This window comes from Ambystoma mexicanum, chromosome 4p (genome assembly GCF_040938575.1).
Source record: "Ambystoma mexicanum isolate Mex_15411 chromosome 4p, UKY_AmexF1_1, whole genome shotgun sequence".
Classification (NCBI taxonomy): Eukaryota; Metazoa; Chordata; class Amphibia; order Caudata; family Ambystomatidae; genus Ambystoma; species Ambystoma mexicanum.
In genome coordinates this window covers 969243058-969255147 of record NC_090927.1, presented here as the reverse complement: position 1 = coordinate 969255147, position 12090 = coordinate 969243058, and the positions used below count along the sequence as shown (strand labels likewise).

Here is a 12090-nt window from a genome sequence, read left to right as displayed (position 1 = left end):
GCTTCCCGAAGCTAGGCCTACGTTCATACTAATGTTAAAGGTGCTGGATACCTATTCTAACATGTCATTATGGAATGGGCAAACTCTTTGCAACTACAACTTGAGTTGGAAACAGACCTGTTTTTTCAGTTCCTTCTCAAGATGTTTACTGCACAAATGTCATCAATCAGAATACAGAGTGCAAAATATTCAAATTCAGGGCTCAAGTCCTACCAAAAAAAGTTGGGGCATATGACATATGCAGTAGGATCTTATGTCACAGGCTGTAACCGTAAAGTAAAAGAAATCTGCATATTTAATTTTAGGGTTTTATTCCCAACTCAAGAAAGTACACAGGACAATAAGCAGTTGCCAAGATAACATATTTTCTTAAAACATTGTTTTCTAAATAAAAAAGGTACGCACCTTAAAATGTGTAGGAAAGCGTATCCCATACAGCAAAGAGTCAATAGGAGTATTATACGATCCTTTGGTTAGAGATTCCTGTGGCCTGACTGTAACGTGTCTTGTCTCTTAACCGCAACCTCAGTTTGAATCCCAGGCACGGCTCTCTTTATCAAGTAGCAGGAAAGTTTAAAACATTTTTTTTTAAATTAATTGATAACACACAGGTATGACTCTGAAAAAAGTGGACGGAGGCTATCCACCTGCGTGTTCCCTCGAATTGAACCCTAGTCTGGGTTATGTAATTTGCTTCATGTAATTGATAATTAACAATGATTTTCAATTATCCTGGTTTTCCTGAGAAAAGTGTTTTATTAAACATTGGTAAGGCTCACCTCTTGTATTTTTTCGGTATTACACCCCTGTAAGGCATTCTGAAAAGGAGCGGGGTGGGCACTCTTAGCAGTTACCCCGATAACCAGCAAGAGCGTACCTGGGCCCCGACAAATCCCCCGCCGTAAGAACGGAAGACTCAAACCATAGGGCAAAGTTTACTATCTTTATCATCAATCAAAATGACAGGGATTGCATCTCGAGCAACATGAGTTTCCAAGAGAGCTCTCATCTCCCAGACTTGTGTCACACCATTTTAACTGCTAGTGACTTCACAAAAACGAGTTGCATCCCAAAAACCTAACATGGAAGGGGATTGGTTAATTGAGGAAAATTATATATGCAATCTATCGGGGTTAGTCTGGCCATTGGGTTGCCATATATGGTGCCATCTCCTAAGACAACCTCTATTTGTCAAAAATACAAAGTTTCAGGTTACCATAAAGGTAATGGGCTCATGCAAAATAGTGTGCTTGAGGTGAAAGGTAGTTAGGGATTGGGCAGAACAGGCCTTCTCAACATTGGAACCTTGGGAAGCTACCAGGCAAGTGCAACTCTTCAAGGTTTGGGAATGATCCCGAAGGTGCAGTGTGTTCCCAAGGAGTTGCCATCTCTGATCGCCTATGCTCTGAGACAGAATATTCAGCTTTGAACTTGTATAATAGTTGTATCTTTCCACCTTTGCTTCGATGGGAACAGCTTCCCCCCATCCAGCTTGAATGAATAGGCTCTGCCCGGCGCCTTTAGGTCACGTGTGTAGGGACCATGAAATGGAGCTCTTCTATTATGTTATGTTATCAGTTTCTTTTAGAGCGCAACATGCCTGAAGGCCTCGGTGCAGTGCAAGGAAGACAGATAATTCAAGGGATCTGCTTGTAATTATGAGGATTTTAGGTTTTATCCCTCGCAGGTACCTTATCGCCTAGGCTGACTGGAAACTTTCTGTCTCTGCTTGTCCTTGGCGAGGCTGTGCACAGTGTCTGCAATAGAAGCCCTTGTCTGTGTGTGCCTGCTGGATTGGTCCGTCAGCCTTTCCCTGTATTCTGAAGTCGCCTTGCTTTCCCCATTCACTTCAATGCACCTATGGCTTCCATCTTAGTTCTTATGGCGATTTATGTTAGTCTCAATCAAGCATGGCAAGCAAGGTATGTATGATATGATATGATATGATATGGTATGGCTTTTATAACGCGCCTATACAGAAGCGTTTCAAGGCGCAACGAGGTGAGGGAGGGGAAACAGAGGGAAGACAGAGACAACGATCCTACTAGGCCAAGTGACATTCAGATTGCGCAAGTGCATGGGAGGGGGGAAGGGGAAAATATCAGGGGCATGGGGGGGCCATGCAGTACGTAGGGTAACAGTAAAATAAATAAAGACAATAAATAAAAGTGCGGCCAGCTGGTGGAAAGTGCAAGGGTAAGTGCAGACATCAGGTGTCAAGTGCTAGTAGGGGCTGTCAGGATACAGAAACAGTTCCTAAGTGCAAGGGTTGCCAGGGAGGCAGTGCAGGTGTGCAACTGGCAGGGAGGGGACCTGGGCCCAAGATCAGAGGGTAGCCAGGTAGCCAGTGCAATTTCAGAATCAGCCAGGAGATTAAAAGGGGAAAGGAGGTGAGAAGGCAGAAGCAAAGAGGAAGGTCTTGAGGTGCTTCCGGAACAGAAGATGGTTCTCCTCAAGTTTCAGAGAGGCAGGGAGGTTGTTCCAGAGGGAGGCCCCAGCAGAAGAAAGAGATCTACCACCAACTCGCTGTTTGGAGAAGTGACTAACCCTGAGGGAGTTGGAGGCGAATGAGCGAAGAGCTCGAGAAGGAAGATATTTAGGAAGAGAGAGTTGATGGTATTGGGGTGCCTGGCCCCAGAAGGCCTTGTGGACAATGGATAGGGTTTTGAACTTAACCCTCACAGCCACTGGGAGCCAGTGCAGACATTTCAGTCCTGGAGAGATACGATCCCTGGGCTTGAGGCCAAGGACAAGTCTCACATTCATGTTTTGGATTGGTTGCAGAAGGCGGAGAGTAGAGGCAGGCAGATTTAGAAAGAGGCTATTGCGGTAGTCCAGCCTAGAGAGAACCAGAGCTCTGGAGACAGTTAGCCTCTGGGGGAAGGAGAGGAAGGGAAGAATACCTCTGAGGAGGTGCAGCTGGTAGTGTGACTTCTTAGAGATGTCAGAGATGTGAGGATAGAAGGAATGTGTGGAGTCAAAGATGACCCCAAGGTTTTTAACCTCATAGGTGGGAACAGGAAGAGGGCCAAGAGAGGTCAGCCAGAGAGTGACAGGAAAGGAGGGAGCAGGTGTGCCGATGAGGAGAATTTCAGTCTTTCTGGCATTAAGGCAGGTATAGTCTTAGGTGTCTTGAGGTTTGTGCTTGGCAGAAGATATACTTGTGTATGTGTGTCAGTCCTCTATGTGAGTCATAAACGTTTGCTTCATGTGTATCTCTAATAAACGATTGCGTTCATGTTGCTTCGTGCTTGGATACCTATATGCTTAATGTCTAATGCATCTATGTCATAATGGTAGTGGTGATGTCATCAGCTTCTTCGAGGTTGTAGACAGTCAACTTGTTCGATTGATGACAACTGTATCTCCTCCACGTTGTCAATCAGATATGGTCTGAATGGCTGTCTGAGTGAATAGCGTTTCTCACATCTGCGATACATCAACGGTGGCAAGGAAGGGCCCAGGAGGGATGTGAATCCCTCGTTTCTTTGTGTTTGGCTGAGAGTTGGGTGGAGGTCACGAGGACCGCACTTGGGTCTGCCTCTTCAGTTCCATTGCTTCTCGAATCTAGGTCCGCGCTCAATAAATACCATAATGAAAATATGACATGATAAGTCATTTATAACCCGCATGTACACAAGTGTTTCTAGGCACGACAAGACAAGGAAGGGTAGACAGAGGGAGGACAAAACAAATTATCTTATTAGGCCTTGTGTCATTCCGATTGTGCAAGTGCAAGGGGGAGGGAAGAGGAGAAGTGCCAGAGCTGACCAGGCATGGGCGTAGGACATGGGGGGGACAGGAGGGACAAACCCCCCCACAATTTTAAATGGGGGGGATGTAATATCATTTATCCCCCCCAGAATATGTTTGGTGTGTCGTGCAGGGATCTGTTTTTGAAGTGGGGGGAGGGGCTGCTTACTATGTAAGCTGCCCTCTCCCCCCTGTCCCCCAAAGCATGGGGCAATACCCTGGGGGCAGATGGGTGATCATCTGCCCCCAGGGAAGGGGGACAAACAAAAAAAAGGGTAGTTTTTTTAAAAACATAGTTTGGGGTGGGGTGGGTGCGGGTGGGAACACTAGCCACCATGGATTTTTGCAAGGGGGTGTGGCCCTCTCCCCCCCACTCTAAGTGGATGGGGGGCACCTTATGTAGCCCTCCCTGGGGGCAGATTTCTGCCCCTAGGAAGGGGTACATGAGATGCCCCCATCCATTTGGGGTGAGGGGAGAGGCCACTGCAAATATTGGCAGAGCCCCCCAACCCCCAAGCCTGGGACAGTACGTTTTGCCACCCCCCTGGGTGCAGATGGTCTCGCACATGTCCCATCTGCCCCTAGTGAAGGGCAAAACAAAAATATATATTATAACTTGTTTTGGGTGGGGGTGGGGGTCCACTAGACCACCAGGATTTTTTGTGTTTGAAAGGGGGGGTGGCCCTCTCCCCCCACCCTAAGTGGATGGGGGCACCTTATGTAGCCTTCCCTGGGGGCAGATTTCTGCCCCTAGGAAGGGGTACATGAGATGCCCCCATCCATTTGGGGTGAGGGGAGAGGCCACTGCAAATATTGGCAGAGCCATCCTCAAGCCTGGGGCAGTACGTTTTGCCCCCCTACTCCCAGGGGGCAGATGGCCACACACATGGGGGCCCTCTACCCCTCACCCCAAATGGATCTCATGTAGCCCTCCCTGGGGGCAGATTGCTAGCACAATCTTCCCCTAGGAAAGGGGCAAAACAAAAATAAAACAAATTATAACTTGTTTTGGGTGGGCGTGGGGGGCCATTGAACCACCATGGATGTTTTTAGTGGAAAGGGTGGGTGGCCCTCTCCCCCCCACCCCAAATGGATCTCATGTAGCCCTCCCTGGGGGCAGATTGCTAGCACAATCTTGCCCTAGGAAAGAGGCAAAACAAAAACAAAAATAATGATAACTTGTTTTGGGTGGGTGTGGGGGTCACTAAACCACCATGGATGTTTTTAGTGTTAAGGGGGGTGCCCACGGGTGTCTTCTTTTTGGAAATGCATGGAGTTCTCTGTTTTCCTTGGTGGCTTCGACACCCTAGGCCCAAATCTGTAGGTTGTCCACATGAGCAAAATCTGCTTTGCCGAAAGGCTTGGGGTTATCAGTGGGTTAGCCTTTTCCCTTTGCGCCGCAGTCGGTGCATTCACACATGTGAGGTACTGTTTTCATCGGGACACCTGTGGGAACGCGGGAAGGTAGAGCATCTGTTGTTGGCGGCGTGTTTCGGTGGGTGGGCAGAGGGAAATGTCTCTAAAATTTGGTGGAAAGAACCACAATTTTCAGACATTTCACTGTGGCCACCCACTGATACACGCCGACAACAACACATGTCCTATCATCCTGCATTCACAGAGGTGTCCCGACAAAAACGGTACCTCACATGTGTGGGTGCACCTACCTGGGCGCAAAGGGAAAAGGCTAAACCACTGGTAACCCCCAAAGGGTTTGGGGAGACAACATACAGATTTGGGCCTATGGTGTTGAAGCCACGAAGGAAAACAGGGTACCCCATGCATTTTCGAAAAGAAGACACCCGTGGGAATCCACAGAGGTCTGACTTGATTGAATCGCCCCAGAATTTATTACCCACATTCCCAGACAAAGTGAAAATTGAGTTTTTTCCACTAAATTTCAGACTTGGTCAGGGATTGTGGGTCATAAATTATGAGTTGTGTCTCTTGTGTAGGCATTAGGAAGGCAGTTGCCAGCCTCTGGCATAATATGCCCATGTTCTTCCAATATTGGCTAGCTGTTGCCCTCTTATGGCCAGGTAGAACCATCATGGCAGTGACTGGCAAATGCCTTTCCCCTGCCGACAGAAAAGCGGAAATAAGAGGCCAATTCAATACACGGAACAAATAGAAGTTAAGACAGACTGCAGCTGCCTTTGCTGTGTTAGGGAGAATATGTTGAGTGTTCAAGCAAGGAGGTATGTATTAAGCAAGCAAGCAGTGAGACAAGGGAGAGGCAAAGAAAGGCCAGAGGGGCTATTTGAATAATGTAACAGGGCAGAGGACCCATGCTCTGCCGTCCTAGTAACATATGAGAGAATCAAATAGATCAGGCTTTGCAGCAAATGTTAAACGAGAAAGGAACTGAGTCCAGCTCTGCATTCAGAATAACAAAGGCAAAGAAAGGCTAGGCTCTTAAGCCAGCATGAGATGGAATAAGAGGGACAAGACTCATCGTGAGAGGCTGGCCCGCCCTCGCAGGGGCACTAGAGGGGCATCCCACATAGTGGGCTGCCCCTCTGGCCACCCCCTGGGTCCACATACACCCCACCTACTAGGCATCCCCCGAGTCCAACACATCCGGCCGCGGACCTGGGGAGTGCTTATAAGGGGGTGGGCTTGCAATCGCTCATCCTCCTTGTTTGCTGTACTCCCCCACCCCCCGGAGGACAAACCAGCAACATCACACACTTGGTCCCTCTACTCCAATAACAGGGCTTACTCAGAGGTACAAATAAGATTTCCTCTTTCTTTGAACCCCCCCCCCCCCATCTTTCCATTCCAAGAGACACACACGTCTCATTGCCCCACACAAAAAAAGTAGCAACTTGCAGTTGGTAGAAAAGACTTCAACTCCTTTATTTGGCAGGAGTCCACTTACAGGTGATCTGCCTCTTAACGAGCTGGCGTTCTAGCTGTGGCCCACTGGAAGTAATTGTTATTTCCTCTCTCTTACCATGAGCTCATAGGCAGATGAAAAATCCAGAAATGCAACATACAAAGACATGTTCTTTGCTGCTGCATCCTTTAATTTTCTTCTGTTTACTTTTCTTCTTTTCTCTTGTTTTACACAGAGATATTTGCAATTTAATACGTACTGCTATTTTAATTCTAATTTTGTGAAAAGTCGAGTTCTTTGACTAAAATACAATAAATAAATAAATAAAGCAAAGTCCCCAAGATGTCCCCTGTCCCCCCCAGATTTTATGTGTCTCCTACGCCCCTGGGACCAGGGGGGAGAGTGCAGTGGCAAAACGCGATAAGTGCTGTCAGAGTGGTGGCTCAAGTAAGTACAGGGGACTGTAGGGTTGCAGATACAGTCCCTAAGTGGATGGGAGGCCCGGAGGCAGTGCAAGGGGCTGCTGGCCATGCAGGAACCTGGTGCCTGTGAGGTTCAGTGGGTGGCCAGGTAACCAGTTAGCGCAGCAGAGAGGAGAATAAGCAAGGGAAAGAGAGGGAGAGAGAAAGGGACAACGAAGAGGAAGGTCTTAAGTTGCTTCAGGAACCTTAGGTGGTCCTGCTCAAGTCTGAGAGAGGCAGGGAGGCTGTTCCAGAGGGAGGACCCAGCCGAGGACAGAGATCTACCCCCAACTCTCTGCCTGGAGAAGCGTCTGACCCTCAGAGATTTGGAGGTGGATGAGCGGAGGGCTCGAGAAGGAAGATGCTTAAGAAGAGAGAGTCGAATGTAGTGTGGTCCCTGACCACAGAAAGCCTTGTGGACGATGCAGAGGGCCTTGAACTTGATCTTTGCAGCCACCGGGAGCCAGTGGAGAGATTTCAGGGCTGGAGAGATATGGTCCCTGGGCTTTAGGCCAAGGACAAGTCTTGCAGTCATGTTCTGGATTAGATAGAGAGAACCAGGGCTTTGGAGACAGTGAGCCTCTGGGGAAAGTGAGAAAAGGAAGAATACCCTGAGGATATAATAATAATAATAATAATAATAATAATAATAATACACCCTCTTCTTATTCTCATAGACGTTTGGCTTGTATTTCTGAGGAGAAACCCCCCTATTTAGTTGGGGAATTGTGTAGCTGTAATTTCCCTGACAAGTTGGGCTGCACTGGATTACAAGAGCAAAACAAAGCACAGTGCCGTAGAGAAATTATGGGCCAACGTTTTGATAGATAAATTGTGTGCAAAGTGAGATGCACAAAAAATGTGTGAGAAAAAGCTGAGGATGGTTTAAAGAAACCTGTATTTACGAGATGCGCGAGTGAACAGAAGAAGCACTAAATGAGGGCAATAGATGCACAAAGTGGGCTGAATGCATCCAAAGCAGACAAATTAATAATTCAAGAGGGGAGTGGTCATGAAAAGTAAGCAAAATTGCATGAAAAGCCTATTCACGTAAGTGAAGGAAATTACTTGCTCCAAAAACTTCCCATCACCACTTTACACAATCAGAAAATGGAGTATGTGGCTCAGAAAGAGAGCAATTGGTTTGCCCACTGAAATAAGTGACACAAACCATTTCAATTAGAGCACATAACTCAGTTGAAAAGGGTATATATTTCCAGAATGGCAGATCCAGCGAGCATCATGCTGCTGCATCTACTCATGAGGAGGAGGGAAACAATGTACAGGAGGAGAGTATTTATCTTTGCACAGGCAGATAAGTTGGACGGGGGCTGCATGGATATGTCATACCACCACTAGCGATGCTAGTCATTGCCTTATATTTCCTTATATTTCCTTCTATTGGCTACTTCCGGAGAATGAGTGGCATCTCAGCACATCTCTTAGTTCTCATACACCCTCACCCAGGTCCTCAATGTGACCCTTGCTTCTGCTAAACAATATATAGCCTTGCCCCATGACGCCCTTACAAGGGCACGAATGGTGAGGCTACTTTGCAGCATAGGAGGATTTCATGGCATGCGGGGTGCCACTATTTGCGCCCATGGGGCCCTCACTCCCCCTGCCCCCATGTGGGCACATAACACCTGTACAGCAACAGGACACACATTCGGTAAATATAAACAGGATGTGTGAACCGTGCAACAACATTACAAACGTATTTGCAAACTACCCTGGAGCTGCACGCAACATCTATATCTACTGGCACCCTAAAATTATATAACTATTTGAGGCAGGATAGTACAGAGATGCATGGTTGCTTGGTAAGTCATAGCACTCCACACATATCCATTTGAACACGTCATGACATATCACTTGATGCTTCTCTCATTCGCAGGTGACATTTGTTACTCCCTGAGGAGACACTGATTCACTGCTTACAGGAGCCCTATGAGCACAGCTCAGCAATGTTACAACACTGCACATTTGCACACCAGGAATACCGTAGAGATTACATTTGGTATACTTGTTATGCTTCAGGTACCTGGACCACTCTGGTGGAGTGCTACTTCACGACCCTCTGACTGTATGCACCTTCATAGTTGTCTGTTCTGGGCTACAAAACATTGTGCATAGTTGTGTCCTGCAAAGATAGTTCAGCCCTTATTTGCACTCAAAAGTACCCATATTGCATGGTGCAGTGTATGGACTAAGGGCTGTGGCAGCAGGCCTTAGGGATGACCTAATTGAAATATATTACACTAGCTCTATGTACCCGGCATAACATATGCTGTTCTAGCATATCTTAAAGGTTATTAATTAAATATCATTGCACTTTTATTTATTTATTCACTCATTTATTTCATTGTAAACACAATTAACAAACTCGTTTTTCTCAGATACAACACCGAATGATCAGTAGCCCGTGACTGAATACAGGTTTCGGAAGGTATAGCAAGATTCTCTCAAAAGTCTGTCCCTGTGACTTGTTAATGGTCATCGAAAAGGCTAAATGTTTAGGAAACTGTTTTCTTTTGAAGTTGAAAGGCATATTTGTAACAGATGGAATGAGAGGTATGCGCAGTATAAGAACAGTATCTAAGTTCAATCCATCGATTACATGGGCCTCTACGATGTGTCTTTGTAGACCTGCAATTGTCAACCTTGTACCATTGCAGAATGTCCATTGCAGAGTCTCTTTGATGGCATACGATTGCGTAGTATCATAATTACAGCACATAATTACAGCACCTACTTTCAGTTTAAGCTTGTGAGGAGGCATTCATCCTACAGCTTTTCTCTCTTTAGATAAACGTTGAGCGGGCAATTAACTATTCATTGACATTGGAACAGCTGTAACCTGTGTGAAGAGAAGTGGGGTTGATTATTCTGAATGTTTGCGATAGTGGAAGGTGAAGGTGACTGTGTAGAATAGTGCCCATTCTGTTTGTTAAAATGATCGCTATTGTTGAATTAGAAGGGCACACACAGGTGCATTTTGCCATTTGGACAGCAGCGGGCAACCTAACACTGATAAATTGCATCAGCTGAGTACAGAAACATACCTAAGCATTTGATATATATAGATATAATCAGGCATGTCTGAGGCCCAGGCCATGTGACAGTGGTTCCTGTGCATGCATGATGAGAACTGTATCACACCATTGGTTAGTGGCTTTATCTGATGCGCAGTGTTGCAGCAAAGTGTTACTGCAATTGATGCAGTCAATGGGATAAGTGTCTCTTTGCTTTCAGCTGTGCTGGTGGAGTATTGCCACACATCTTACACTGCTTGGATGATTCCACATAAACTGTGGGGTCAGGTGAAGTGCAGTAGCAAAGTGTCACTGGAGTAGATGCAGTTCATGGAGGTGCATGCTGATACTGATAAGAAGGTTCTAAGATTTGACCACTTGTAATGTGATTATTACGTTAATCCTGTGGAAAATATTTTTCTTGGCTATGATTAGATCTGCTGTGCAGACTATTTTACCCTTTATTAGTAAACTCAAATATGCTCAGCTTAATATGTTTTGAAACATTTGCAAACCTCAAGAAGGACGCTCCATGGCAGTTACAGTCTCCACAGTAAGTTATGAAAGCCATTTGAATTAGTTCCAATATTGAAGAGCAACAATGACATTTTTATATTACATTACATTAGATTACGTGGCATTTATAATGCGCACTAAAGACCTGCAGGCATGAAGCCGCGGACAAAGTAACATATAAGTGGGGACTCCGGGACTGGAGAAACAAGTGAGACGTAAAGATAACTACTTGAGGCCTATGTGTTCTGAATCACTACCAGATAAAGAGTAGTGTTTTCAAATCTTTCTTAAAGTTTACCAGTGATTTGTGGTTGTGCATATATCCTGGTAATTGGTTCCACAAAATGGGTGCTTTAAATGCGAACGCACCATTCTCAGCTTTGGATGTTCTAGATCTGGGTTGCACCAGTACATTTTGTGACCCATATCTCAGGGTTCTGGGATTAACTTTCTCATTGATGTGGAGCTACAGGTAGGATGGCATCTTTTGCATCCTACACTTAAAAGTAATGACCAGAGTCCTAAACTTAATCCTTGATTCTATAGGCAACCAAGGAAGGGAGCGCCTGGCTTCTGATACATGATCTCGCCTAGAAGGCCCCAAAACAACTCTCACAGCCCAGTTCTGCACAACATGGAGCCTTTTTAGGTCCAGAGTACAAGTACCCAGTAGTAAACTACAACAGTAGTCCATCTTTACTCCGATAATTGCTCTTGTGATAGTTTCAGCGCTTTTTGATGAGATAAGCGGTCTCAAATGTGAGAGTACTTAACATAATAGACCGCTGATGAAACAACCGAGGTGATGTGAGCTCTCACATTAAGTGTCTGGTCGAGAGTTACTCCCAGTATTTTAGTTTTTGGGAGTGGAGCTATATTATCGTCCCCTAACTTGAAAGAGCTGCAGGACTGGTTCAGATTGTGCAAGGCGTGTGAGCTGCCCACAATCATTAACTCGGTCTTACTCCTTATAAGGGCAAGATAGTTGTCCAGCATCCATTTCTCAAAAAGACTAAAGATTCTGTTGACTTCGAGCTCATCCTGATCATGGAATCCCGTCAAATGAACTATGCACTGGGTGTCATCTGCATAATTTGAGAATACCACATCCTCCTCCTCTAACATAAAGAAGAAAGGAGCCATGAATAGATTGTTTAGACATGGAGATGTACTGGCCCCATTGTGGGACGCCATAAAGGACTCGAACTGTTCAAGTTTCGGCTATGTCTGAACAGACTCTACTATGTCTGTGTTCAAGAAAGGAGGCAATCCACGAGGCCGCAGAATTCGAGAAATTGGCGACTTCCTTCAACCTAGTATTGACTTAGTGTTCAATTAAATCAAAGGCCGCTGATTGGTCTAATGAGATAACCAGAGATAGCCTGCTCTTATCCATCTGGGTTAAAAGTTTTGATGATCAGTTTGGCCGCTAAATTGAGGAAAAGGAAGTCCCAAAACTACATTACGCAACTATACGATAAGCACG

The 12090-nt window shown here is 45.8% G+C and overlaps 1 protein-coding gene across 1 annotated transcript in view; it reads left to right on the top strand.

Annotated features, from left to right (window-relative positions):
• The window catches only part of LOC138452878 (uncharacterized), a 337850-nt gene extending 326148 nt beyond the window's left edge, over nucleotides 1–11702 (top strand). Inside the window, exon 15 of the mRNA XM_069605225.1 lies at nucleotides 11580–11702. Coding sequence (XP_069461326.1) covers nucleotides 11580–11702 — 123 coding nt within the window. The remainder of the gene's footprint in view (nucleotides 1–11579) is intronic.
• The last annotated feature ends 388 nt before the right edge of the window (nucleotides 11703–12090 follow it).